The sequence below is a fragment of the Silurus meridionalis genome, chromosome 19 (genome assembly GCF_014805685.1).
Source record: "Silurus meridionalis isolate SWU-2019-XX chromosome 19, ASM1480568v1, whole genome shotgun sequence".
Taxonomy (NCBI): Eukaryota; Metazoa; Chordata; class Actinopteri; order Siluriformes; family Siluridae; genus Silurus; species Silurus meridionalis.
This window is the reverse complement of record NC_060902.1, coordinates 7,975,306-7,998,567: the sequence shown is the minus strand read 5'-3', so window position 1 is coordinate 7,998,567 and position 23,262 is coordinate 7,975,306. Positions and strand designations below refer to the sequence as shown.

General features: G+C 38.7%; 1 protein-coding gene and 1 pseudogene across 5 annotated transcripts in view; one reads left to right on the top strand and one right to left on the bottom strand.

The window, feature by feature from the left end:
* LOC124402553 overlaps nt 1–23,262 on the bottom strand; it is a 311,654-nt pseudogene that overhangs the window by 255,062 nt on the left and 33,330 nt on the right.
* LOC124402558 (alpha carbonic anhydrase 8-like) overlaps nt 8,637–23,262 on the top strand; it is a 42,712-nt gene continuing 28,086 nt past the window's right edge. The window contains exons 1-7 of one of the 5 annotated variants that reach the window (XR_006928743.1): nt 8,637–8,761; nt 9,918–10,009; nt 10,692–10,735; nt 14,199–14,302; nt 15,087–15,132; nt 20,508–20,594; nt 20,727–21,066. Coding sequence is in view for 2 of the 5 variants with exons in the window: in XM_046875672.1 (XP_046731628.1) it covers nt 10,004–10,009; nt 14,199–14,302; nt 15,087–15,132; nt 19,104–19,166; nt 20,508–20,594; nt 20,727–20,843 (423 nt within the window). In the remaining 3 variants the exon portion in view is untranslated. Of the gene's footprint in view, nt 8,762–9,917; nt 10,010–10,691; nt 10,736–14,198; nt 14,303–15,086; nt 15,133–19,103; nt 19,167–19,992; nt 20,154–20,507; nt 20,595–20,726; nt 21,067–23,262 lie in introns of those variants that run through there. The other 4 variants (XM_046875672.1, XM_046875673.1, XR_006928744.1 and 1 more) reach the window with 4 other exon arrangements.

The window sequence follows — 23,262 nt, the reverse complement described above, 5'->3', positions numbered from 1 at the left end:
GAAGGCGTACTATAAATGATGAAAGGGAGAAGACTTTATTTTTATATCAGTGCATGAAAGCAAAGGTTAGTGTTATTTGTATGACTTGTCAGTCTAATGTTTGTGGCCTTTTTCAACATCATCACATCAAGCTTGTGTTTTTCAGTCAGCACAAACTGGTAATGTAGTAGAAGCTCTGGGTTAGATTTAACCCCAGGTCATAGTGCCCAGTATGCACCCTAGAAAGTGAGCCACAGAACTCCCCACAATACCCTGCCAGTTGATCTACTACAGTTTAAATAAAAACGATAGGGAGTTCTGGTAGCAGTCTGCCTTTCTTAGTGTTAATGAGATCTGCTGTGCTGTACAGTGAAACAGTACATCTGATTTGTTTCTTTTTTGTAGTTAAAAATTTGATTTTGAATCCATTTTTCTGATTATTTTTTAGGAAGTACAACAGTGCTCCGATAAAAGTGATGATACCGTTATTCTTGAGCTCGCACCAGACCCGGACCCAAGTGTACCTAAGCTTAGAACAATCGACTGTGTAATCGTACGTTTATTTGAACATCTTTACTTGTTAATATGAAAAGTGACCAGTGTCAAGACAAAGGACACAAAAAATAAAAAAAGATACAGCAGAATTCCAATATTAAAACTAATTAAGACAAAAAGCAATTGAGTCGTTGTACTGCAGTACATTTTCAGATCTGCCAACCTTCAGAAACATTTCTAAATACCACATTACACACCTTCGCTTTGTGTATCACTCCTCTCTGCCTTTACTTGTTTCTCCTGAATGTTTCACTTTGGACAGGTATTTACAGGTTTAATATTTTGTTTGTCTTGGCATTTTGGATCGAGACTTCTGAGTTCTAACGCTTAGATTTTATTCACAGCTTAACAGGAAAATGCTTGGATATGCAACAGAAGAATCTCAGTCAAGTTCAGAGTTTAGTGAGGATGAGTATATACCAAAGACAGAAGAAGAGTCAGACAGTAGCAGTTCAGCAGAGGAAGAAAATTTAGCAAGAAAAGTCAAAGAGCATAAGAAAAGTAGGGATGATTCAAAAACATCAAGATCCCAACAATGTAAAAGAAGGCGTGTAGCATGTTCTAGTTTACTGGTGAGCATTGGAACCAACGAATCCTCTTCATTGAACACAGACACTGGACAGACTTCTTAATCTGACAAACATGACAGCAGAGAATCATCTTCACCTGTTAATTCAAATGTGAAGGTCATGATGCTAAAGAAGAAAATGGATGGCGGAAGCAGTTCAGTGTGGCTGGCTTGAATGAGGAGACAAGCACTTACAAAACACCATCTTTAGCACTGAAGCTAGGGCACAACATAAAGAAGATGGCAAACTATTAAATGTGAGGCGATGACAATCTTTTCCCATTGGGGGTCGCCACAGAGGATCATCAATCTCCATACCCCCCTGTCCTCTACATCTGCCCCTTTCACCCCAACTACCCGCATGTCTTCCCTCACCACATCCATAAACCGCCTCCTCTGTCTTCCTCTTTTCCTCCTTCCTGGTGGCTCCATCCTCAGCATTCTTCTACAGATATACCCCATGTCCCTCTTCTGCACATGTCCAAACAATCTCAATCTCATCTCCAAAACGTCCTACATGCGCTGTCCCACTAATAAACTCCTTTCTAATCCTGTCCATCCTCGTCACTTTCAACGAAAACCTCAACATCTTCAGCTCTGCTACCTCCAGCTCCATGTCCTGTCTTTTACTCAATGCCTCTGTCTGTAAACCATACAGCATCGCAGGACTCACCACAGTCCTATAAACGTTTCCTTTCACTCTTGCAGATACCCTATCACAAATCACTCCTGCCACTCTTCTCCACCCACTCCACCCTCCCTGCACACTTTTCTTCACTTCTCTAACACACTCTCCAGTACTTTGAACTGTTGACCCCAGGTACCTGAACTCCACCACCTTCTCCACCTCTTCTCCCTGCAACCGCACCACTCTACTGCCCTCCCTCTCATTCACACACATGTACTCTGTCTTACTCCTACTGACTTTCAATCCCCTTTACTCCAGCACGTACCTCCACCTCTCCAGGCTTTTCTCACCCTGCTCCTTACTCTCACCACAAATAACAATATCATCCACAAACATCATAGTCCATGGAGACTCGCTCGTTCCACATCTCCTTTATTCTTAAAGATCGGTACCAGCACACTCCTTTACCATTCCTCAGGCATCCTCTCACCTTCCAAAATCCTCCACTGCCATCTCACCTAAACATCTCATCTCCATGCTTCTACTGGTATGTCATCTGGTCCAACCGACTTTCCACTCTTCATCCTCTTAATTGCTGCTCTCACTTCCTCCTCAGTAATCCTATCCACTTCCTGCTTCACTAACTCCACACCATCCAACCTTCTCTTTCTCTTGCTCTCTCTCTCTCATTTTCCCCATTCATCAGCTGCTCAAAATATTCCCTTCATCTTCTCAACACACTCTCCTCGCTAGTCAACACATTTCCATCTCCATTCTTTATTGCTCTAACTTGCAGCACATCCTTCCCAGCTCGGTCTCTCTGCCTGGCCAATCGGTACAAATCCTTTTCTTATACAGCTTCTCTCTCATATGCTTTTTCCTAGGCTTTCGCCACATCCCTCTTCACCTGCTGCAGCATCTCTTTGTACTCCTGCCTACTTTTCTCATCACTCTGTCGATCCCAATTCTGTTTTGCCAACTTCTTTCTCCTTATGCTTTCCTGCACTTCCTCATTCCACCACCACATTTCTCTTCCTTTCTATTTCCAGATGTCACACTATGTAACTTTCTAGCTATCTCCCTGATCACCTCTGCAGTAGTTGCCCAATCATCCAGCACTTTCCACCATCGTATTCTTCTTTCAGTCTTCACTCTCCTCCTCGTCTTCTTTACCTCCCAAACCATCCTACAGACCACCATCTGATGCTGTCTAGCTACACTGTCCCCTGCCAACATCTGACAGTCTCCAATCTCCTTCAGGTTGCATCTCCCACATAGAACATAGTCCACCTGTGTGCACCTTCCTCCACTCTGTCCCCGTCTGATCCTCCTTCTTCTTAAAAAAAAGTGTTCACCACTGCCATTTATATCCTTTTAGCAAAATCTACCAACATCTGCCCTTCCATATTCCTCTCCTTAAAGCCATACCTACCCATCACCCAATCATCACCTTTGTTCCCTTCACCTACATGCCCATTAAAATCCTTTTCCTTCATCTCACAACCCACTTGTTGAGCATAAGCACTGATGACATTTATCGTCACCCCTATAACTTCCAGCTTCATGTTCATCACCCTAACAGAAATTCTCTTCACCTCCGCTACACTCTTACTGTACTCTTCCTTCAGAATCACCCTTACACCATTTCTCTTTCTATCCACACCATAATAAAACAGTTTAAACCCACCTCCAATGTTCTTGGCCTTACTCCCTTTACACTTGGTCTCCTGAACACACGACATATCTACCTTTCTCCTCTCCATCATATCAGCTACCTCTTTCCCTTTACCAGTCATTGTACCCACATTTAAAGTATCAACTCCTTCACTTCTCCTTTCCCTGCCGTCTCTGTAGACGTCTTCCTCCTCTCCCTCCGGATGATGTCAGGTGATAAGAACACCATTAGCAGTGTGCAAGCCTTCAAACAAATTTGCGAAACTAAATGGTGTGTGCATGTCTCATCCGAGGCCCTCCGAAATTTAAACGAGGCAAAGTGGAACTCTCCAACTTCTTCCCTTTGCTGAAGATGTATCAGTATCTTGACAGAGTAATGAGAGCCAAACTAAACCTGAAAAAAGATCCAAGTAACAAGCACTGGGCAGAAGTTGCAAAAGTGACACTGTGATTCTGTTCAATTGTAGAAGGGAAGGAGAGGTATCCAAGCTGTTCCTTTACATTGAGGCACACCTCACTGACTCATCCAGATGTAGCGCTCGCTCTGACAGACCTTGAAAAGAAACGGTGTAAGCACTTCCAGAGAATTGAGATAAAAGGCAAACGTGGATGTAAAGTCCCCGTTGTTCTTACTCCTGATATCGTGATCTCAGTGGAGTTACTTTTAAAGACTCGCAATAGCTTTGATGTGCCCAATGAAAACGTGTTCATGGTTGGACGACCACAAGCACTCAGTCACTTCAGGGGATCACACATTATTCGTCAGATTGCTCAAAGCTGTGAAGCAGAACACCCTGAAGCGTTATCCTTCACTAGACTTAGAAAGCACAGGGCCACTATGTCCAAGGTCCTTAATTTGAAAGACAATTAAATGGATGACCTTGCTGACTTTTTAGTACACGACATCAAATTGATCCACAAGGTAAAACAGGCCTGAGTAAATAGATGTTTAAGAAAAAAGATGTTTAAAAAAAATCCATGTTATGATTAACAGGATATTAAACTGGTAATAGATTATTTGATGGATGTAGCATTTTAAAAAATGATTCTCCACTTATTTAGCTATAATCATTTCTCTGTGGTTGCCGTGTTTACTAGAGAGAGTACTGATGGACAGTGAAGGATCAGACTCTGAAAACGAGAAAGAAAACAATGCTTCACCTACACCATCAAATTCTGCAGGTATGTAGTTAGCTAATGTAGGGAATGATGGGAAAGCTAGAGATAAAATTTTACTGGAAGAAAACAATTAAGTGCTTAATGATATTTAGTTCTTATTGAATCATTTGATGAAAGAGCTTTTTATTATACAGACAAATCAAAGACGACGACTCCTGAAGTTTGACAAGACAAAAGTCATCAACCATCTAAGGTTAAAACTATGTTGATATTGAAAACATCTGGGAATGTTGTACTTGTAAAGAAAGTGCATTCTGTTTAGGGATTTTATGATTGGAACCAATTGATTATAACCAATTCCCAGTGCAGGAATTTGTGTTTAAGACCATGTAAAGGTGACGTGTATATAAATATGCCAGATTTACAACTATGCAAGCGAGCATTTTAGCACAAATGTGTCTAAAACTGTACAACAATGAAAGTCAAACTAAATATTGTGTATTTTACTGATACGTTATGACAGGGGCGTAGCCATCATTTCAAAAGTGGGGGGGACGAAATGTCTAGTGTTACACATTGGTACTCTAAGGTAGTAATGTGTACCTTTTTGAGTATAAAGTACAAAGATGTCCTTATAATGGTACTAAAAGTATATTGTTTACATATTTTACATTGTATTTTGTGTATGCACAGTACATGGCACACAGTAATGGAGACTTGCACATTCAAATAATACTTCATTTTGTTCTATTCTACAGTCCATGTTTCATAAAACAAGTAATTAAAAACAAACTATTGAAAGAAAATATGTATTGAACTCAACTGACAAACATGTCAAGACCCGATATCAATTATATAATGAGATGAAATAAACATTTAGTGTCACTTCTTTTAAGCTTCCTGGCTGGTTTGTTTAAAAGTAGTAGCTTTTTACACAGTGTTAAAGCGAACATATATCTCAATACATAAAGCTACTTAAAACTGCCAAAACGTAAAATTAGTGTAATAATAAAAGCGCACCCCATAAAATAAAGATCAGTTCCTATCAGCATACTGTAACGTTCCCCGTCAGCTACCCTCATTTACCGGACTACATTACCCATCATCCTTTGCACCCCGTCATCCACCATGTTTGTTTCCCGTCTTCACCTGTCTGTTCACCTAGACTCTATTTGTACTCATCACCACTGTCTTCACTCAGTGTCGGTTATCGTCTTTACTACGTTGTATGTATGTGTGATTTACCTGCTCCTTATTATTAAAATCACATCTTTAATGTTACTATTCGTGTCCTCGTCTCACCGTGTACATACCGTCACACACAGAGTTAAACATGCTGTAAAATCTCATTTCAACTTTATCTTTATTCTTATTTAAAGGGTTTTGATAACACACTTGTTAAAACAAAAGACGTTATAAAAGAGTTTAAGGAAAATACACAGAAAAAAGTGAACGTTTGTACAAGCAGCTATTTTTCCTTATAATCCTTTAAAACCTTTAAAACTTGCTAATTATTCAACAAGAGCAACAGGCACAGTTACTAAACATTGTGCAACACAATTCGGATACCATATGCCAACTTACACTGCTTGACTTTTTTATAAAAAAGGAGTGAAGCGGGTTTTTGTTGCCGCTTTGAGCTTATCGCAACCGAATGTTTGCTCCATTAAAACCTCAACATGTCGCGAACACACACTCTACACTAAAAAAGTGAGGGGCGCAATTAACAGTTTTAAGGGGGGTATGCAAGAAAATTTGGGGCCCCCATATATATATATATATATATTAATTAATCATAAAATAATTTGTATTGTTAAAGAAATGTAATAATTTGCTATTGCATAATATTTTACATTATAAATGATATAATGAATATAAATGAATAAAAATTATTTAAATTTTTTAATAAAACATTTTCAAAAAGACAAATGTATAAAGGAAGAGAAATGTAACATATCAACCGACTAAATATAACAACGAGCTTCTAAACACATTTTAACTTATGCAGTCTGTAGACAAACCTCATGTGTTTAATTTTATTCATGAGTAAACACTCTCTAAGTCAAAACATAAATAAACATTTTCATCCTACTTTCAGTAAAACATTCCATTAGAGAACACATTTAAACGTGCAAAACAACACCGTAAGCTACAAACAAAATAACTTTCGTTAAATTCATTGTCTTTTTCGCTGTTTTTTCAACACTCATCGTCAGAGAAATATATTTTCCTACCCATTTTCAGTAAAACATTAGTACATTTAATTTGGGCGGTAGCAATAAAGAAATATAAAACGTAAAAGATGCACAACACCGGAAGCTTATACAGAACGGAATAACTTGTAACAGTTATTATAAGTCTTGTTATTATAACACTTGGAAATAGCTTATTAAAAAAAACACGATGGCCTTATATATTTTTCGGAAAGACCCAATTTGTAAGAGAGTTTTTTTTATTTTTTTTACCTCTTCATCCTTACTTTTTTGAGTTTTCGTTTTTGGGTACCAGACAAATGCTTCTTTCGGTCCATCGTTACATTTTGCGTCAACGTCATGCGTGCTGGTTGAGGAGCGTCACGCAGCACTTTAACAATAGTTTAATTTTATTTACAGGGAATTTATTTTATTTCACCACAGTGTTATTATTTAAAATATATGTGTGTATGTAATTTTAATTGTTGATAGCGTTCTCTTAGGCCCATATGCCTGGCATACTCTGCACCCCCCCATAACGGCGCCCCTGAAAAAAGTGGGGGGGAAGGATTTACTTTTTATAAAAAAGTGTGGGGTACATGTCCCCCGCGTCCCCCGTGTAAACTACGCCTCTGTGTTATGAGTCACTTATCACAGTTACTACCAGTTTCAGTGTAGGCACCTGCAGCTTATAGACAGGTGCGGCTTATTTATGTTCAAAATAAAAATCTTTGTCAAATTCAGTATGTGTGGCTTATATTTGGGTGCGCTTAATAGTCCGGAAATTACGGTAATTAGTTTTATTTTATTTAGGATCTTCAAAAAACCCACAAAGAAAGTGGTCTACAGAGGAGATCCAGGCTGTGAAAAAAGACTCTGATGGACTACATCAGTTCTGGCAAGGTTCCTGGTAAAGCCCAGTGCATGAAGTGCATTGTAATATTCCCAGCAACACTTCAAGGGAGAGGTTGGAAGGCAGTCAAATGTTATGTTAAAAATCGTATTGATTACATGAAGTGAAAAATGTAATGGTGAAAAGCCTTTATTGGATGTTTTTTTTTTTTTTTCCCGTATGTTTGTTGAAGGCAACAGGTTCAAAAATATTTTATTTAAAGTTGCTGACAAATAAATGTTAAAGAGAATTAAGATTCACAGATTCTTGTTTTTGTGGGTATTGCTCAAATGTTCAAACTTTTTAGGTGGTTGTTAATCAGGGTTGTACATCAAATATCTCCTACTTCTACCTAATATTGATAGATATATTATATAGCAATATATCTTGCAACACGGTTGATCACATGCATGTTCTGTTTTAATTTAAATAGATTCCAGTGTGCCCAGATCATTATTTATCATAGACCATAATGGTGTTAATGAAAATGAACATGCTTGTCATATAACATGAGTGTTGTAGATTCCAAAATGTGGAACTTTTCAGACTCTCAGAATTGAAGATAATTATATGCGTTAAACAGGATGTGGGGTAAGGATTTTTTACTGTATACATTCTTAGAAATGGTCTATTCAAATACAAGAGATAATGGGAAATAATGAGATGCAAAATAAAAAAATAAATAAAAGCAGTTAAAGTATCCCTGTTAAACAACTCTTTAGTTATAGTCTGAACTTAATCTTCATTGTTAATTTTATACAGTTATAATTGCATATAAATTGGATAATCTGTAGATAATTAAGAGACACCTCGAGGTGGTTGGTGGTAAGACAAAATAGGGACGCCCCACCAGAATAGAAAAAAACAGACAAAAATTGAGCTCTCTAAACTTGTGTATTTCTTATAATAAAGATGATTTTTTGGAACCAAAAAAAAAAATCCAAAAGAGACGTCTGACTTAAAATTGTGGCCTTAATGTAATTAGAAATCCCTGTCCCCGGTTGGAAGCAACCATCCATTTTAAATGAAAATATATTCTCCAAGAGGCCTGTAGGTGGCGATATCAACGCAGGTATACCAGCCAGAAGCCACAGCTAATTTACACAGCTGAGCTAAATCGCAACAATGGAGCTGCTTAAATTTTTTAGTTGAAGGTAACTAAACAAACACTGCACATTTCAAGTCTTTAGTTCTAGTCTTAAAAATATAAAAGTTATTTATCCCTATTGTGTCTGAAGGTGTGGGATGAATTTTTGCAAGTTAGCAAAGTAAAAAACGGCTAATACCAGTGTCTTTCTTGCTAAATAGCTAACGAGAGACCATTCGCCCTTTTATTTTTTTTTTAAATATAGAATTTAATACTTTTCTTAATCGCAGTAACTTTAATGGTTTTTATAAAAAAAAAAAAGCATGTAAATAGAATCATAACAACGTCAGGAATTGTCGAGTAGCTTGAAAGTGACAAAACACTGTAGAGATATTTTAACTGGTTTTGCTTGTTTTAATTAAACGTCATTGGTATTATTCCTGATTTATAAAAACGTTACGAAAATATTTAGTTAACCGTATTATTTAAGCCAGTGTTAACGTTTTTGCGCATGCGCACGATACAGATAAATAACCTATATAGAACAGTGGTGTGAAATAAGATGTACAATCATTTCTTCAGTGTAAATCAAGTGCATTGCAGTCATGCCACATTAAAAAGCATTTCACTGCCCAGTAACAACCATAAGCTTTACTCAAGGCAGAGAATCAGAGAAGGTCCTAAAAGCATCATTATCTGATAAACAGTCCTTTTTTTTCTGTCATAAAATCTGAAAATCTATTTGTATGTAGCACAAGGTGTATTAATGTTCATAACTGTGCCTTCAAAAGGTCACGTCAAAAGGCTGTACATGTACAAGATTATGTTGCGTTTAGGGATTTTCCTGGCAAATTAACAAAAAGAATAAGAATTTGGTTGTTTATTCAGATTTGACTGCAGATAAATAAGTTTGATTCTTATCAAACCATAACAGACTGCAAAATTAACCAAAGAAAATGTAATGCTTGTTTATTTATTTTTTTGTAGTTATGGTCCTGTTTAGATTTTTTTTTTTTTTTTTTTTTTGCTACAGTGTCATTACTAAGTTTTCAAAACATAACCTAAACAAATGTAAAAGATTTCTAAATAGCAACTCTGTATGAAACTAATCATAACAATAAATGAATATCTGTAGGGAGCACATGTAGTAGTTGTGTGTTGCTTTGCATAAATTTGTGCTTGATGAAATACATATTTTCTTGCATCTGTGGTGGTGTTTGTAGTAGCTGAGCTGAAGCAGGAATGTGCTATCCTGGGACTGGATATTAAGGGTAGAGAGATCTGATTGCCCAGCTGCAGGCGTACATCGATGATGGTATGTATGTGTGTGGAACTGCATCTCTTATGTTATATCTTAATTCACATTCGGGAGGTTTATTTCTATGTGAGATGGTTGTGTTTGGTTGCAGAGTAACTCCTGTGCCTTTTTAGTTTTATCACTCCAGTTCAAACACCAACTGGCTGAATGAAAGTCATGTTATTAACTGTAGATTAATTTTATAATGCTTATATAAGAATAAATGACTACTTGATATTGTGTGTCTAAACACGAGGTAATAATAAAGTTAATATTAGATGTTGTAGCTGTAGCATTGTCAGCAAAGTTGATATAAAATGTGTTTGAAAGTGTTTTAATTGGTACATTACGCTGTATGTTACCTCCTTTTAGTCTGTGCATATAAAAAACTAAGTAAAACTAAAATTACCGAACACTAGGATTCTTTAGATGTTTTCTGTCATATGAGGGGAATGAAGATAGTGTCAGCTATACAAGCACAAAGATTTACGTAGTTAAAATGCATTTAATTTAATTTTTAAAGTTTTAAATGATTCAAATAAGCAAAAACCATTTCTTTTTTTATTTGTCCTCAAAATCACTTGTGTGTGTTCATTTTGCTGACTGTAAACATTATCATTTTGTAATTGTTTTTAAATTTTTTTATTTATCTTTTAAATAAGCATTTTTAGTATTTAACTATTAAATGTTACATTTTCAGATGTTGTTGTCAATGCGGATGAAGTCCTAGAAGAGTTTACTGTGGTAAGTCATATAATAACTTTCTTTCGGCTTCTCCCATTAGGGGTTTCCACAGCGGATCATCCGTATTCATGATCCGCCTGTTCGGTTTGGCACATGTTTTTACGCTGGATGCCCTAACGCAACCCTTCCCATTTATCCGGGCTTGGGATCGGCACTAAGAGTGCACTGGCTTGTGCAACCCTAATGGCTGGGGTTGGTTCCTGACCGGGGACCGAACCCAGGCCGCAGCGGTGAGATCGCCGCATCCTAAGCACTCGACCACCAGGGAAGCCATATACAGTGGTACCCTGACCTACGAGTGCATTAATGTAAGAGTTTTCCGAGATACGAGCGGTCACTCAGTCGATTTTTTTGCTTTGTTACGCGAGCAAAAAATTGATGTACGAGCTCGAAACGCCGCTGCTAAATGCCGAAGCGAAGCCAGAAAGCGAAGACTGTGACGAAAATTAAGATAAGCAAAGAAGAAAAAGTAAAAAATATAAGTTTAGGGATACGAAGTGTACAGTAGTGATAGTAAAAAACGAGTTATTCCTCCACCTCCGCTTATCGCCTCTAACAGGAAACATTGGAGGTGGGTTTAAACTGTTTTATTATGGTGTGGATAGAAAGGAAATGGTGTAGGGGTAATTCTGAAGGAAGAGTACAGTAAGAGTGTAGTGAAGGTGAAGAGAGTTTCTGATAGGGTGTTGATCGTGAAGGTGGAAGTTGAAGGGATGATGATAAATGTCATCAGTGCCTATGCTCCACAAGTCAGCTGTGAGATGGCGGAGAAGGAAAGATTCTGGAGTGAATTAGATAAAGTGGTGGATGGTGTACCCAGAAATGAACAATTGGTGATTGGGGCAGACTTAAATGGGCATGTAGGAAACAGAGGTGATGAGGAGGTTATGGGTAGGTATGGCCTAAAGGAGTGGAATGTGGAAGGGTAGATGGTGGTAGATTTTGCTAAAAGGATGGAAATGGCAGTGGTGAATACGTATTTTAGGAAGAAGGAGGATCATTGGGTGACGTATAAGAGTGGAGGAAGGTGCACACAGGTGGATTATGTTCTATGTAGGAGATGCAACCTGAAGAAGATTGGAGACTGTAAGGTGTTGATGGGGGACAGTGTTGCTAGACAGCATCGGATGGTGGTATGTAGGATGGTTTTGGAGGCGAAGAAGAAGAGGAGGAGAGTGAGGACTGAAAGAAGAATAAGATGGTGGAAAGTGAAGGAGGAAGACTGTAGTGTGAGATTCAGGAAAGAGGTGAGACAGGGGCTCGGTGGTGGTGAAGAGGTGCTGGATGATTGGGAAACTACTGCAGGAGTGATGAGGGAGACAGCTAGAAAACTTACTTGGTGTGACATCTGGAAATAGAAAGGAAGTGAGATGTGGTGGTGAAATGAGGAAGTGCAGGAAAGCATAAGAGGAAAGAGGTTAACAAAACAGAAGTGGGATCGACAGGGTGATGAGAAAAGTAGGCAGGAGTACAAAGAGATACGGCAGCAGGTAAAGAGGGATGTGGCGAAAGCAAAGGAAAAGGCATACGAGGAGCTGTATGAGAGGTTGAACACTAGAGAAGGAGAAAAGGATTTGTACTGATTGGCCAGGCAGAGAGATCGAGCTGGGAAGGATGTGTTGCAAGTTAGAGCAATAAAGGCGGGAGATGGAAATGTGTTGACTAGTGAGGAGAGTGTGTTGAGAAGATTGAGGGAGTATTTTGAGCAGCTGATGAACGAGGAAAATGAGAGAGAGAGAGCGAGAGAGAAGATTGGATGATGTGGAGTTGGTGAAGCAGGAAGTGGATAGGATTAGTAAAGAGGAAGTGAGAGCAGCCATTAAGAGGATGAAGAGTGGAAAGTCGGTTGGACCAGATGACATACCAGTAGAAGCATGGAGATGTTTAGGAGAGATGGCAGTAACTAGATTGTTCAACAAGATTTTGGAAGGTGAGAGGATGCCTAAGGAATGGAGAAGGAGTGTGCTGGTACCGATCTTTAAGCATAGGGGAGATGTGCAGACCTGCAGTAACTACAGGGGAATTAAGTTGATCAGTCACACCATGAAGTTATGGGAAAGAGTAGTGGAAGCCAGGTTGAGAGAAGAGGTGACCATCTGTGAGCAACAGTATGGTTTCATGCTGAGAAAGAGCACCACAGATGCCTTATTTGCTTTGAGAATGTTGAAGTATAGAGAAGGTCAGAAGGAATTGCATTGTGTATTTGTGGATTTAGAGAAAACATAAGACAGAGTTGCCGAGAGAGGAGTTGTGGTACTGTATGAGGAAGTCAGGTGTGTCAGAGAAGTATGTGAGGGTGGTGCAGGACATGTATGAGGACAGTGTGACAGCAGTGAAGTGTGCAGTAGGAAAGACAGACTGGTTCAAGGTGAAGGTTAGACTGCATCAAGGATCGGCCCTGAGCTTTTTCCTGTTTGCAGTGGTGATGGACAGGTTGACGGACGAGGTCAGACAGGAGTCTCCATGGACTATGATGTTTGCGGATGATATTGTGATTTTTGGTGAGAGTAGGGAGCAGGTTAAGAAGAGCCTGGAGAGGTGGAGGTACGTGCTGGAGAGAAGGGGAATGAAAGTCCGTAGTAGTAAGACAGAGTACATGTGTGTGAATGAGAGGGAGGGCAGTGGACAGGTGCATTTGCAGTGAGAAGAGGTGGAGAAGGTGGTGGAGTTCAGGTACCTGGGGTCAACAGTGCAAATTAATGGAGAGTGTGTTAGAGAAGTGAAGAAAAGAGTGCAGGCAGGGTGGAGTGGATGGAGAAGAGTGACAGGAGTGATTTGTGATAGTAGGGTATCTGCAAGAATGAAAGGGAAAGTTTATAGGACTGTGGTTAGACCTGCGATGTTGTATGGATTAGAGACAGTGGCATTGAGTAAAAGACAGGAGGTGGAGCTGGAGGTAGCAGAGCTGAAGATGTTGAGGTTTTCGTTGGGAGTGACGAGGATGGACAGGATTAGAAATGAGTTTATTAGAGAGACAGTGCATGTAGGACGTTTTGGTAACAAGGTGAGGGAGGCGAGATTGAGATGGTTTGGACATGTGCAGAGGTGGGACATGGGGTATATCGGTAGGAGAAGGCTGAGGATGGAGCCACCAGGAACGAGGAAAAGAGGAAGACCAAGGAGGAGGTTCATGGATGTGGTGAGGGAAGACATGCAGGTAGTTGGTGTGAAAGAGGCAGATGTAGAGGACAGGGGGGTATGGAGACGGATGATCCGCTGTGGCGACCCCTAATGGGAACAGCCGAAGAAGAAGAAGAAACATAAAAACGGGGTGGCATTTTGAGGGTTGGAACGGATTAATGCCAAAAACTGTACTTGTATAGGGAGCACATAAACATATCTTGAAATGTTAATAACAAAAAAAAATCCTTCAGGAGATTTTGTAGTTTTAACTTCAGCATTCAGTTAAATTACGCACAGTCCTTGAGTAAAGCTTTGTTAAAGGAAAAAAAAATTTGTTTAGGAGGCAGCAGCACCAAGAGAGTCACCTGCACCCGAGCCAGAAGCTCCAAAGGAGTCACCTGCACCCGAGCCTGAAGCTCCAAAGGAGTCGCCTGCACCTGACCCGTATGTATATTTCCCTGAACAAGACCAAGAACACGTCGTTTGCGATTCCCGTTATAGTTATTTTTTTATTTATGCCAATTTTATACAATCTAATTTTGTCCAGCAGATGGTGCTGTATCTGCATTTTCTTAAAGTGTTAAACACGGTTCATTTTCATGTACTGTGCACTTATTACATGTGCATAATACATAAATATAAATACATAAATATTTTTTTTAAATGCATGTAAGTGACAAGTAATTTTTGATTATTCAACCTTAAAGCACGTGAGATTTATTGATTATTTCTTAAAGGTGTAAAAAAAGTATTTTTTATTTTCCGTTACGATTTTTAATAGAACCCCATTTTAGTATCTTTAGTGTGTGTAATGATTTTTATTATGTCACTGTGACAAGCAGTGAGCAAACTAACTAATCTAGTAATTATAATATATTGGCTAGCCAAACTGCTTAGCCTCCTTTGAGCTATGCTAGAATAAGGGTGTACAGTTAAGTGCGTAAAAAAATGGCCAGTGTATCTGGGCTACAACATTCCAACCAAACAGGAGTCTTATCTCAAAGCCATTTGAAGAATAAATTTAGCAGCTCCCCCTGTTTTTCTGGAAAGAAAATGTGCAACCACACTGGCCATTTCTAGATAGATAAGATTTAGGTTCCTTTCATTAAACAATAAACAAAAGCTGGCATCAGTGACATTTAGATATTATGTTTACTTTTAAGCTTCTTAAGCCTGAAAGTAGTTTAATGTTAAATCTACTAATCTTTCTGTTTATTCCTTTGTTCAGGGAGGCAAGGAAGAAAACCATCAACCTTCCGGAATCGGCTTCTGAGGTTCTATTTCCTACATCAGCAGTTTAATACACTAAACCAGAGGGATTTTTTTAACCAAGCTTTTAAAATACAGCTTCAATTGTAATAGCCTTCTTAAACATGACACTCAAGGCATATTTTTGCTCATTTACAAAAAGTATTTTTTTTTTGTCAAACTAATTATTTGTAGCATTTAGAAAAGATTAATAAATCTCTAGAAGCCTAAAAATAATCTTTATCTAAAGTGGAATTATTCTTCCAAACCCGAAGAGCTTCTGTTTTACAGGAACCACTGCCATTTCAAAAACAAATGTAGGTATGAAGTTAGAAATACAGTGCTTAATCTATGCTATAATTTATTAAAATGAAAATAAATATAATATAGATGATATAAGGTTAAAATAAGAAAATGCAAGCTTTCTCTAACAAGTGATGTGCCCCTCCCCCTTTAAACATCAAGAAACATCAAGAAAATAGAAAAATTAACAATATAAACTCTAGTCTGGGATTTGTTCAATTCCACGTTTCTGAATGATTAGATGCAGCCTAAAAACACCTGGATATTACCGTGTGCATATGCACACATCATGCATGATCGTCCAACAAGGGAGGCATGACTCTGTAGTGGCGATAATTACTGCAGTTGTTAGGAAGTTTTACTATCTGACTTAAAGGATCAAATGTTAGGAAGTTTTCCTATCTATTTTGAAGGACTATTCACTATCTGGTGTTTGCTGATCAGGGGATTGTACTCGCTCCAGTGTGTCAGTAAAAACACGGTACAGCAGGGGTGGCAAACCCGTGGCTCCGAGCTGCTTGCGGCTCTTTGGCTGGTTTCATGCGGCTCTTACGTTCATATCGAAGTTTGTTTGTTTTTTAATGTGCGTTTTAGCTTCACTTGAGTTCAATACGGTATTTTTAAAACTTAAATGAGCTTGCCCTACTGGGAAACTTTGCAGTATATCAGAACTGGGCAAATTACGGCCCGAGGGCCACATCCGGCCCTTTGCACGTCCCTGTCCAGCCCACGTGATTCCAATCATAAATTACAGGGATGCACCGAAAACATTCGGCCGAAATACCTAAATCACCGAAACAACACTGCAGAAACACAATTGTAATGACGCAATAAAAAAGCGCAGCCAGCAGACGGTTATCTGGATAATAGCCAACATGTCTGCGGTGTGCAGATAGCGATTTGCAAAACATGCAATGCTGAAATTTCAAGAGGGGGTGTATCTGCAAAGAGTTTCTCCAAGTCGGGTTTAATTTATCACCTGAAATCCAAACATCCCGATTGCCATTCTAAATATGAGAAGAACGCGGAGCAGAAAAGAAGTCAATCCGAGCATGCGCACTCCGTCTGTAGAGGACGTTTTTGAAAAGGCAGGAAAGTTTTCCAGTGATGGTGCCAAGGCAAAAGGCATAACACAAAAAATTATGGATTTCATTGCCTTTTGAATTTAATTTTTATTTCGGTGCATCCCTAAAATATTATCGTTGTTGTGGCCCTCTGACACAATTCAGGTTTCTCATGTGGCCCCTTGTAAAAATTAATTGCCCACCCCTGCGGTATATTCATCTCACCCACATGCGCATTTGACGAAAATACTTAAGCGAAGTGAACACGCACATAAAAAAAAAAAAACACAAAGTCTGTGTTTTCTACCTTGAAACACGTGAAATCAAAGCATCGATCTGTTCTGACTGACACCCATGTGAAAGAATTGCTTTGAGTGGCAACAATGGAATACGAGGCAGATTTGAAGAGGATTGTTCAAGGCAAGGAATGCCAAAAGTCCCACTAAGTAACATGCATAGTAAAAGAAAACGCTATTGTAAATTATTATATTTTTGTTTGTGGACTTGTTTAAACTAAGAGTTTGTGTGTGAGACAGTGCACACAATGTTCATTGTTGAAAATGAATGTCCTGTGGTCTTAGAACTGTAGGAGTCCATTTCTGTCATTATGTTGGTGTGTGACATTTACAATAAATCTGGCTAAGCATAGGTGTGTGTGTGTGTCTGTGTCTGTGTGTGTAAGAGGAAGGGATGAGTAATGTTCATGTGTGCCCATGTGTATGATGTGACTCTTTGCGGTAACGCAGTAAAAAAATGTGGCTCCCGGTCTCTGACTGGCTCAACTTTACTGGGTAGTGAATTGATCGTATATGAGGTGATTCTTGCTGTCTTCTATTAGTTGCTGTTTGGTAGGTTGCGTAATGCTGAATGCATGCTGCTGCTCAGTGTTCTGGCCTTTTTAAACTCTTGATTGAAAACGGTGCACTGTGACTTCATGGGTAACTTGTCATGCTTGGTAAACTGTATATTGGCCTCTAGTGGTGAAGCATAGAAATACAACTGAATGGGAATCCTTTCTTAGACTGCCGCCCCCAAATATGCACAACATATTTGCTCCTAAATCTTAGGTAAAAGGCTGTCGGTTTGATCTCGATGTTGTCCTCATCTGCTATCTCTGTTGGATTAATGTGTATAATCGACCCCTAACGTTGACCTCTGCAGACCTTACTTGTCCATTTGTTCCAAGGAATGTCCTTATCACTCCTCCTGTTCGACCAAAAGGCTCGGGCAAGCTGGGGATCAACAATCATAACAGACCCAAATGTGAGGGTTTTACTCTCTGCATGCCATTTGTGTCATAGCTGGAGATTGGGTAAGTAGTGTCTCATGAAGCTCGACCAAAAATGATCAGTGAGAACTTGACTTTGTCTCTATCTACATCGTCCTATGGATTCATTGGCAGAGTATATTACTTGAGGTAAAGAGCTGAACAGCTTACTATCCTAGTCTTGAATGAGTAATTTGGTGGCTCGATGATGAGGGTCTAGGATAATAGACCCTCTGGAGTTCCAAGCCTTCGGCATGACGTAGGCGTCCTCTGACCCGTATAAGCTGACAGGCTTTGTCGAACTCTAGGGCTAAAGTGAGTATTCCACTTGTAGTGGATACGGGATTACCAGAGTTTAGTTGTTCGTATTCCTCTGGAAAGCTGTCTTGTTATATTTTACGGAAGAGGAGATGTTCTGCTGTCACATAGTTCTTAGCTGTAGGTAAACTACGTAGATTGTTTTAAATCACTTTGACGGTGTTAAACTTTCTTATTCCTGTGGAATAGAATCACCTTACCAAAGTCTCTCTATGTTCCGGGACAATTTCTTTATTTGATGGGTGATTGAGATATGCAAACATTTGTAAACTTCGGCTGTAGCTGCAGAAAGCGTGTCGTGCCTTGAAATGTCCAACCAAGTAGAGTTCTGATTGCTGCTGGACCTCCAGGGGGCCCAAGGCTTACAGGCTCAATAAGACATTTGAGGTGTTCTAGAAGAACCTGATACCTGAAGAGCTCAGATGCTTCATCAGGGAGAATGTTATCAAGGGCTAAATTTAAATGAGCGAACTCAACAGGGTCAGGACGTGTGAAATTAACAGAGAATTTTTCTGTTTAGCACCTTTAGGCTGTACTATTACAAATTAAATAAAACGGGTGTATTTCTTTAGCTTCAGTCAGGTGGAGGCTAATAACATATATATATATATAAATATATAAAAAGCATATTCATTTTTAAAATAATGTATAAAATGGACCCCTCATAAACATGGACAATTAAACGTAAGCATTGAAAATGAAATATTTATAAATATTAATAACCCCCAAGTTTAGAGGTTAAGGTACTCCTGACTTTAGCACGGTATAATATTTTTTTTTCTTTTTTGTTTTACGAAATTTTCCTATGATCTTGACATGACCAGTTGTTTTCCACGCACCCTCTAAAGCATGGTTATCCGTGACACTGCGTCTCTAAAACATGCTCTTATGCCGCATACACGGAAACATGCAAGTACTGATCACGAGGAAACAATGTTTGTCAAGATCACTGGAAAGAAAAATATATTATAATGCATGGCCTCTTAGGACTTGCGCAATACTGATTACTTTCTAAGGAATGATTTACATCCTCTGTGGTCCTCAGGTCAAGAAAATGAGAAAAAGAGCGGAGCGATTCGGCATGATCGTCTCCCCTGTGTACAAGAAGGTAGACCATAGTTTACCATAGTTATAACATGAAGTTATGAAACTGTAAATATTTAAAATTGAATTCTGGATGAAACACCTTTCAGGGAATTGTTAAGACCTGATGGCTCAGTTAGGGCAGCCAACCTAGTAATGTTTAACACATGTCACTGAACACTAGGTGGCACTGATGCTTTGCTTTTTTATTTTACCCGTAATTTCCGGACTATAAAGCGCCCCCTTATATAAGCGCACCCACTGAATTTTACGAATATTTTACATAAATAAGCCGCACCTGTGTATAAGCACCTGTGTCTACACTGTCTACACTGAAACTAATGAACTTTACACAGGCTTTACCGAAAGAGTGTGTCTGGTACACGGTGTAACGGGTAAAATTTGTTGTGGCTCCTGGTAGCTTCGTTTTATTCTTCTCAAATCTTTGGCGGGTAATTTGCGTCTTTTCTTCTGGACACGCTTCTTGCGACCCTGTTGACTATTTGCTACAAAATGTTTGAAGGTTCTGTGATCAAGCCCCAATATCTTAGATATTTCACGAGTGCTGCATCCCTGTGAAAGACATGTTTACAATTTTTTACTTTTCAGAGTCAGTTAAATCGCTCTTTTGGACCATTTTTCCTGAGAAGAAGAATCTGCCTAATAATTATGCACACCTTGATATAGGGTGTTGATCTCCTTAGGCCACACCCTCCCTTGTTACAGAAATACACATCACCTGATATGCATTAAATCCAATAAGCATTCAAGTTTATACAGCTTGGACTTGGAAATTATGGATAAAATGATATGGTCAAAATAATCACTTGCCTAATAATTGTGCACACAGCGTATACATTTCATTCTTTAAGTGAAGCTCTGTGTTAGTGTTAGGTTGTACGGGATAAAGATAAGTACCTTTTGTATTAAGAAGATGGGAATTGAGATCTGAGGCAGAGGGCCTACGGGTGTGCGATTTGATGAAATGTGAAAACGTTGGCATTTTGATAAGGTAATTTTCTCATGACGGAGCCAGGCTCTCCCATGAATCAAAATGCATCACGTACGTGTGTGTGTGTGTGTGTGTGTGTGAGAGATGGAGGGCTGCCCATTGTGGGTCCTGACACCTGTATCTGCATGATTTGAGAGCTTTATATTGTGATGAATAGAATATTCATATACAGTAAATATATATTTTTTAATACACTTGAGCACATATTTAAGGTCTCTAATTCTAGCAGCAGTATAAACGCAGTTATTGCGGCATTCTTTACAAAACGGAAGAGCCTGAAACTGAAAAATATACTATGTGTAAATATTAGTGGCAAACACATTTACTTGATGGAGTCTTCTGTTCTTTGTGCAGTTTCTAGAAGAAGAAAAGCTGAAGAAGAGGAAGAAGAGATTTGGAACTGTGACCAGTGCCGCCTCGGTTGGAGCTGATGATTTAGAGGTAACCATGCCTGAGGTTTTATTATAATTTTTTATTTTACATTGGAACAAGAAGCTAGAATTTAAATTTAAATTATATACTTTTATTTTACTTTAATGCTTAAATATGGTTTGTTGCCCTTTTTTTTCGTAGGCAAAGAGGCGAAAGCGAGCAGAGTGGTCCAGAAATGTGACTGAATTTCTTTTTCTTTTTTCTTTTACTTTTTACTTTTTGTATTTTTTATTTTTGTTACTAATTTTAACAATATGATTTCATCTTCGCATTCATTCACTTTGAGGCACTGACCAGATATTAATTCGTCAAAATTGCAGCAGTTGATCTACTGCGTTTCACTTTGGATATCATTTGTTCCTGATCATACAGCTGTACCTTTTTTTTTTCTAAACATTTACCCAGTGTAGGTTAATTGCAAAGGCCAGTTTTCAAATAGTATTGTCTTTCTGTTCTACAACCATTAAAACTCAAATGTGCACCTACTGGCAGTGATTGCAAACATTGTCACTTTATAGGCCAAAGGTGGGAGGCTCCGCTTCATTTGGATACATAAAAGGCTCATTTGTCCTTTAAATCCACTAAATTAGGTTGATGAGAGGCTCTGCTATCAGGTGATGCTAATTGGGTCATGCTGCACCCCATATGTGAGGCAAACAAAGCACGTCCATGGCTGGACTCCGTCACCAGCCTTCTGCTTCCACTTTGCGTTGTTAGCCCTGAGAATGAACCCTTTTCTTTGGTAATAGATCAAGAAGACGTTTGCTATGGCAAGAAACCGTTATTTGCAAGCAGTTAATAGACTGTACATTATACGTTCTTCTCTGTGCCAATTATTTAGCAGTTTTTCCCCTGAGGTGTGCATGGCAATAGGCAGGTCTGCAGTGCCAATCTGCTTTACTGGACATGGCTTCTGTTTGCATCCTGTGTGAGAGTGTCAGTCAGTATTAGTGATCTGTGGTCATGGATATTCAGTTAGTAAAGGCACATAACATTTTTTAGGCTAAATAAATGATTTATTGTAGAAAAAGAGACCAAATGAACAAAACCGAAGAAACCAAGTATTAATTTGCACAACTTTCAGCCTTCAAATTTATTTGTTCATCTACACAGTTTTAAAAAATAAAAAGTGGATGAGACAGCAAAGGAAAAAAAAAAGATTTCTTCAAAGCAGAGAACGTGTTTGGAGAAAGAGATGAGATGCTGAATGCTTATTTACACTGAGAACATCCACGCTCATTTATTTATGCAGAAGGGTCCACAGTTTTCCAGTCCTTATAATCCACAGATGGAGATTAGTCTCAAATGATCATGTGCATTACAGTCTCCACATCGACTCCACTGCTTTATCTCTGCTACACAGGAAGTGCCTATACTTCAGTTCAATTCATTTTTATTTGCATAGCACTTTTAACAACTGACATTGTCTCAAAGCAGCTTTACAGGGAACTTCATGTGATGTAAAGGTAATATTCATGGTTTATTGGGACCGTGTGCTTCATTACTTCATGAATTGTTCAGATTTGAATTGAAATAAAAAATAAAAAGTGGATGAGACAGGAAAGGAAAAAAAAGATTTCTTCAAAGCAGAGAACGTGTTTGGAGAAAGAGATGAGATGCTGAATGCTTATTTACACTGAGAACATCCACGCTCATTTATTTATGCAGAAGGGTCCACAGTTTTCCAGTCCTTATAATCCACAGATGGAGATTAGTCTCAAATGATCATGTGCATTACAGTCTCCACATCGACTCCACTGCTTTATCTCTGCTACACAGGAAGTGCCTATACTTCAGTTCAATTCATTTTATTTGCATAGCACTTTTAACAACTGACATTGTCTCAAAGCAGCTTTACAGGGAACTTCATGTGATGTAAAGGTAATATTCATGGTTTATTGGGACCGTGTGCTTCATTACTTCATGAATTGTTCAGATTTGAATTGAAATAAAAAATAAAAAGTGGATGAGACAGGAAAGGAAAAAAAAGATTTCTTCAAAGCAGAGAACGTGTTTGGAGAAAGAGATGAGATGCTGAATGCTTATTTACACTGAGAACATCCACGCTCATTTATTTATGCAGAAGGGTCCACAGTTTTCCAGTCCTTATAATCCACAGATGGAGATTAGTCTCAAATGATCATGTGCATTACAGTCTCCACATCGACTCCACTGCTTTATCTCTGCTACACAGGAAGTGCCTATACTTCAGTTCAATTCATTTTATTTGCATAGCACTTTTAACAACTGACATTGTCTCAAAGCAGCTTTACAGGGAACTTCATGTGATGTAAAGGTAATATTCATGGTTTATTGGGACCGTGTGCTTCATTACTTCATGAATTGTTCAGATTTGAATTGAAATAAAAAATAAAAAGTGGATGAGACAGCAAAGGAAAAAAAAGATTTCTTCAAAGCAGAGAACGTGTTTGGAGAAAGAGATGAGATGCTGAATGCTTATTTACACTGAGAACATCCACGCTCATTTATTTATGCAGAAGGGTCCACAGTTTTCCAGTCCTTATAATCCACAGATGGAGATTAGTCTCAAATGATCATGTGCATTACAGTCTCCACATCGACTCCACTGCTTTATCTCTGCTACACAGGAAGTGCCTATACTTCAGTTCAATTCATTTTATTTGCATAGCACTTTTAACAACTGACATTGTCTCAA